We start from the raw sequence: 6,000 nt of genomic DNA on the forward strand, positions 1-6,000 counted from the left end.
CTTCATGAAGCAAACAGTTTATAAATCACTTGAATGCTTGCTTGGTTCTTTACCTTCTTTCTTATTTATTTATTCGTTTGTTTGTTTGATTATTTTTGAGGACATTTTTTTATTGAGGAAAGAGTTTTAAATTTCAATATTTTTCTCAAAAATGTAGATAAGCATTAGTTGTGTAGAAAGTAAAGGGTTAGGTTTAGGTTTGGGATTAAGATTGCATATTGCACATTGAGTTGTCCTTACCACATAAAACCATATTTGCCCAGGGCTGGGAGGATGCTAAGGGACGAGGAAGCAGGTTTGAGAGGGAATACTGCTGGGACAACTTTCTGTCTGCCAATACGCTACAGGTCAGTTAGCTCTCTCCACAAATCGAACATCAGATATATTAGAGAGAGCTTGACTTTTTGATACAAGCTTGATAAATAAAACCCATTTTACTCATTCCAACCAGATGCTTCAGAATATGAAGGGTCAGTTTGCAGAGCATCTTTTGAGAGCTGGCTTTGTGAATAGTAAGGACCCTAAAGATCCCAGCTCTAACATCAACTCAGGTAACATTGTATTTCACGTGCATTTTAACTACTATTAATTTGTCTTTTATCACATCTGTCCTTTTGCTTATATTATTTTATTTCACCACTGGCTTGCACCTTTATAGATTTGAGTCTTGAGTGTCCAGATTTTCTTTTTCTTTTTTTTTTTTATTGATCAGTTGTTGTTTTTTTCTTAGACATATTTACTCCCTGAAAGTTGTCAACAACATTACACACCAGCCTACAATGACACACACATGCATACACATTCAAAGACACACAGAGACACGCGCACACACACATTTTTGTGAAAAACTGGTACATATGAAAATTATGTCACATGGGGACATGCCTTTCTAAAGCTGCTAGAGCAAAGCTGATAACAAGTTTAAGTTGCCAATGGCCTTGTTATGACAGTCATCTGTTAAGATTTGCATTTCATGGACATTTTTGCACAACCATATTTTTTACCTACATACGAGGACAAACATTAATTTCATCATTTTTCAGGACATGTAAATAAACTGATGTCTAAATAAAACCTACATATTGGGACTATGGTGAAATGTGAGTCCTAAACTACACTGACATACAATGATGTCCAAATCATATATATATATATATATATATATATATATATATATATATATATATATATATATATATATATATATATATATATATATATTACATATATATATATATATATATATATATATATATATATATATATATATATACATACATACATACATACATACATATATATATATATATATATATATATATATATATATATATATATATATATATATATATATATATATATATATATACTATACTATATATATACTATATATATATATATGTGTATATATATATATGTGTGTATATATATATATATATATATATATATATATATATATATATATATATATATGTACACAGCAAAATCGCTGATGTAAAAATAACACCAACAGTGTTAAATTTAACACCAGCAAAGTTTCTATATGTGTCCACACTAAGAGTGTAACTTTTACACTTTTGATAGTGTTAACTTTTTCACACTTTTTGAGTGTAAATTCAACACTCTTTGTTGTTAATTTTAAACCTAGTTAACACTATTTGTTGTTGTTTCTGCACTTCACCAGTGTTGGTATTCAATTACAGTGTTACTTTTTAACACTCTCCTTTTAAGATCAACACCAGTGTTTTTTGAATATAGCATTGGTGAGTGTTGAAATTACTGATTTATAATAGCACTTTTGTTACGTTTTGGTTCTTTCAACAAAATTAAAATGGCATAACAGTTGCAGAAAAGATTGCAAAAACTTTATTGACGTACACCACATTTAACATTCTTATTAAGACACAGCATTTCACTGCGTTAAAAAACCTTTACAGGTAATTCCAATCTGAAACAAAAACATAACAGGGAACAATGCAAGTTCTCTCATCATTCACGGTCATATGAAAACTGCCTGTCATAAGGTCTATAGTACATCAAATCATCCACACAAATGAGAGTGAAAATTACCCACTTCCTCAATACAGAATGCATGCACATGCTTATCGAAACACACTGTAATTACATATTACTGGCCAAAAGTAAAGCTTGTCCATCTTTTACAATAATATTGCTCATCTTATTAAAAACAGGCATTTCATTTTCAACAGAAGAGCAAACAAACATTCCAACTTGGTATTCAGTTCCATAACTTTTTACTCAGGTTGTAGTGGAGACAGTGGGTACATTGCAAGTTTCACTTAAAAGCTTATTACCCTCCAGAGTGCAAGTAGAGACTCCATTAAAAGGACCAAACTGAAATCTTTTAAAATAAAAACTTCCCAATGAAAAGCCAACTGATGTTGATGTTTCTTGGCTAATGTTCTGATTATGTTTTTAAGTTTTTTACAGACTTCTTAAAGTTATGCTTTCCTTCTAATCGCATGCACCACATATGTATAAGTAGACCTATTTTCCTAATACATCTAGGATAATGGATCATTAGATGGTGCTTTGAATCAATCTTTTTTCAGGAAATATGGACTTAAAAATTTTATGAGGATCAGAAATTAAATGCGTCAAAAAAACAAGTCATACCCTGTGTTACAACTGGTGAGAATGCAATGCTCACAATCTGAATCAAAAGTAGCATCAGTCTCCAGTAATCATTGTCCATGTCAACTAGATCTCCAAATATCAAGGGGGTATTGTGCAGAAGGCACCATGACTAAATAGCATTGAGGCCAAGGTCCTTGCTGCCATCATCAATTTTAACTCCACTTGGTCGGTTCTTTTTTTCACTGTACCCATAGTGGAAGCTCTGAATTCTTTCTGAAAGTTTATCTGATGAAATGCAGTCTTTAACAAAGTACTGAAAAAGCAGTTTTAACTCATACTGTGCAACCCCTTCGAGTAAATAGTGCATAATGTCAGATACTGAAACAATGTTGAACAACTTCTGTGGTGTACCTTGCAACAAAAGCATGAGAACATTTGAGCAAGATGTTGGGGGGAAGAGGGAGTCAAACCTCAGTGTTGTGAATTCTCACACGGATTTCCTTGACCCTTGGACTTTCCTTGGCAGTGCCCACATCTATTCCATACACCATTGTTTGAATGAACGTGTAGAAGTTGCACAAGGCCTCATCATATGATACAGCAAAGACAAAGTGTGCCTCAAAGAGTTCATCAAAGGCTGCAACAGCTGTCTGCACCATGCAGGGAATGGCCTGGTCCAGGATGATGTAAAACGTCTGAATGGTACTCCTCTTTTCTCCAACACAAAGGAGGAAGGGCTGTGTAGATCCAGCTCGCTCAAGAAATGCCTTGATGCTTGTCCCCACCTGATGAGACATGATGAGAGATTTTAAGCAGCGTTTCTTTTATTTAACAACTGACAGAAATTTCATGTTCAAATTCACAAATTAAGGTCTTATCCTGAGGTGTATGAGCATATGAGCAACGAACATAAACATATATATTTTTTAAAAAAAGTATTAATGTACATTAACCAAAAGTAATAAATGCAATGCAAGTATTCTTCGGTGTATTCAAATAGCATCAGTAACAAATTAAATCTTATTGTAATGCATTTATGGAAACATTGTTTCCCCCTTAAATTGTAGATGTAGTAAGATTTTAATGTGAGATGTAAAGAGATTTGAAGTTTTCTGCTCGGTTCTATATTTTGAAACCTGTATATGACGACTATGCAGATACACAGATTACGCCAACTGCTGTCAAGACTAAATGAGTAAATCTTACAAGAACTTTATTTTACCTTGATGAACATGATCAGCTGCTTTTGTAGCACTGATTTTCCCAGTCTTCCTTCCTTTTACAGTTTGAGGCAAGAGATGGAGCAAGAAAATAGTAGCCACATCACCGTCCCATCCTAGGATAGAGCATTCAGTTAAACCTTATACCAGCTTAAGAAAAAACAACAACATTTATACTTACCATAATCAGACTCCTCCAGAGCAGACAAAAGGTCATCCACATGTGCACCATAATGCAGGTTTTTGCAGTCAATAATTATTCTTGGCTTGTAGAATGTTGGGCAACTTGCTTGAAATGTCATCTCCAAAAAGCATAGTTAAGTCTTGGTCAATCTATCACACAGAGAAATCAAGTCAATAACAAACATTACAATGAAATATACAAATAACATACAAATTTTTATATTTCTCACCAAGCCTTTGTATCCAAAAATCGGGGAAAGTAATCAAGGATGAGTGAAGATTTGTCTGGATCATGCATCAAATCCTGTCTGTACTTGAATGTTGTCTTCATTTTATCCTTAATAACTTGTGCGTCCATTGATTGCTTTATCATGGATGCAGCTTCTGTGCATTCATCACCTGACAGCTGCTCAGTTGTTTTCAGTCTGTAGGCAATGTAACCCTGGCCACTGCGTGGATCGTAGAACTATTCCTGTCAAACATTTAGCATCTATAAGTCAATGTTTCAGGCCCAGTCAGTATCACATGGACACAATTTTGCAGAATATTATATTGTTTACAGAATTTCTGTGCATAAAAAACAATGCACCACCCAAACTATGAAATAATATATAATTATGACACACAGTTACCAATAACAGTATTCTAAGCTTGACACATTTGACAAGGTTTACAATACTTCAGATTTTTTAAGATAATGCCAAAAAATCAGAGATAAATCATCTGCCTACTTTTACATTGCTTTGAAACACTTAAACGTAAATAATTTGAATGACTAGACATCAGATATGTGCTGAAATAAAGAGAGAGTGTATGGTCTATGCACAGTATTTACTTACATAACCAGTCGGTGAGAACGTATCCTTCAAATTGGGGAAAAGAGTAATGATTCCAAGAGCATAGCTTACAAAGATACTGACTGGTGGAATCCTCCTACACCACAGAATGAAAAAAAGAAGATGCATAGAAAATGTAACTGTTAAAATACCAGTGCAAAATAGACTTTTATTTGGGGGTCACTTACCCATGCGTCTATACCGTATCAGCCACAAGGATGTTTACCAGCTTCCTTCATGTCTTGTCAGACAGACTCTTTGTTTGTTCGTACTCCTTCAATATACCAGAGCCTCCTGGTTTTGAGTGCAGTGCTGCATAAACTAGCTGTATAAATAAAAATAAAAAACGGGATGAATGCTAATTAACCTTATATATACCAATTAGTCTTTGATATACTAATGTTGGTAAGAAAATTTTATACTGTATCAATAATATCATTTAAGTATAAAATTTAAGCAAGAGAGGAAAGATAACTCACATGTTTTGAGAACTTGCAGTCAGAAGGTTCTTCACAGAATCGTTTTTTGTGGAATCACTGTGTAATCGAAACTTTCTGATGAAAATGACAACTCGGGACATGACGGCTCAGAGAAATCAGTCTCAGCTTGTGGAGCATTATCTTAGAATCACATTCAGCACACAAGACAACATAAACATTACAAAAACGGATGCTTGCATCATGTATTGTGAAGAAAGATGTTTGAGAATGCAAACTCGATCATATATTTTTTAACATGGCAGCAGGTCATGAGTTTCTTACCCGCTGTATCGCAATCCAAAATTATGAAGGAATTACATGTTCAAACATACTGAAATGACAAGAATTTAATCATTTGACAGTATTTCCTAATGCAATACACATAAAACTCTGGCTATACCACTAACTGTACTCTCTCTCTCTCAAAAAAAACTTACATTACTAATGCTTTGCTTCTTAGACTTTACACACCTGAAACTTGTCTATAGCACTTGTTCACTGCTGCTCTTATAGTTGTGTAAATTGCTTCCTTGTCCTCATTTGTAAGTCGCTTTGGATAAAAGCATCTGCTAAATGACTAAATGTAAATGTAAAAAATTAATACAATATGTTTAAATAAATAACTATTCAGATCAGTAGGACATAAAGTCAACTGTAAAGAAAAATACTGTACAAAGATTTGTT

General features: G+C 33.5%; 1 protein-coding gene and 1 long non-coding RNA gene across 3 annotated transcripts in view; one reads left to right on the forward strand and one right to left on the reverse strand.

The window, feature by feature from the left end:
- dhx36 (DEAH (Asp-Glu-Ala-His) box polypeptide 36) overlaps positions 1-6,000 on the forward strand; it is a 170,587-nt gene that overhangs the window by 129,987 nt on the left and 34,600 nt on the right. For both annotated transcript variants that reach the window (XM_056478445.1, XM_056478446.1), the window contains exons 20-21: positions 264-347; positions 452-551. In XM_056478445.1, the coding sequence (XP_056334420.1) occupies positions 264-347; positions 452-551 (184 nt within the window). The remainder of the gene's footprint in view (positions 1-263; positions 348-451; positions 552-6,000) is intronic.
- LOC130245693 (uncharacterized) lies at positions 1,884-5,149 on the reverse strand. The gene is made up of 6 exons (XR_008839347.1): positions 5,026-5,149; positions 4,841-4,934; positions 4,232-4,473; positions 4,000-4,151; positions 3,821-3,934; positions 1,884-3,383 (listed from the first exon to the last, which is right to left on the reverse strand). It is a non-coding gene; the product is annotated as an uncharacterized LOC130245693 (long non-coding RNA).

Source organism: Danio aesculapii, chromosome 18 (assembly GCF_903798145.1).
Source record: "Danio aesculapii chromosome 18, fDanAes4.1, whole genome shotgun sequence".
Classification (NCBI taxonomy): Eukaryota; Metazoa; Chordata; class Actinopteri; order Cypriniformes; family Danionidae; genus Danio; species Danio aesculapii.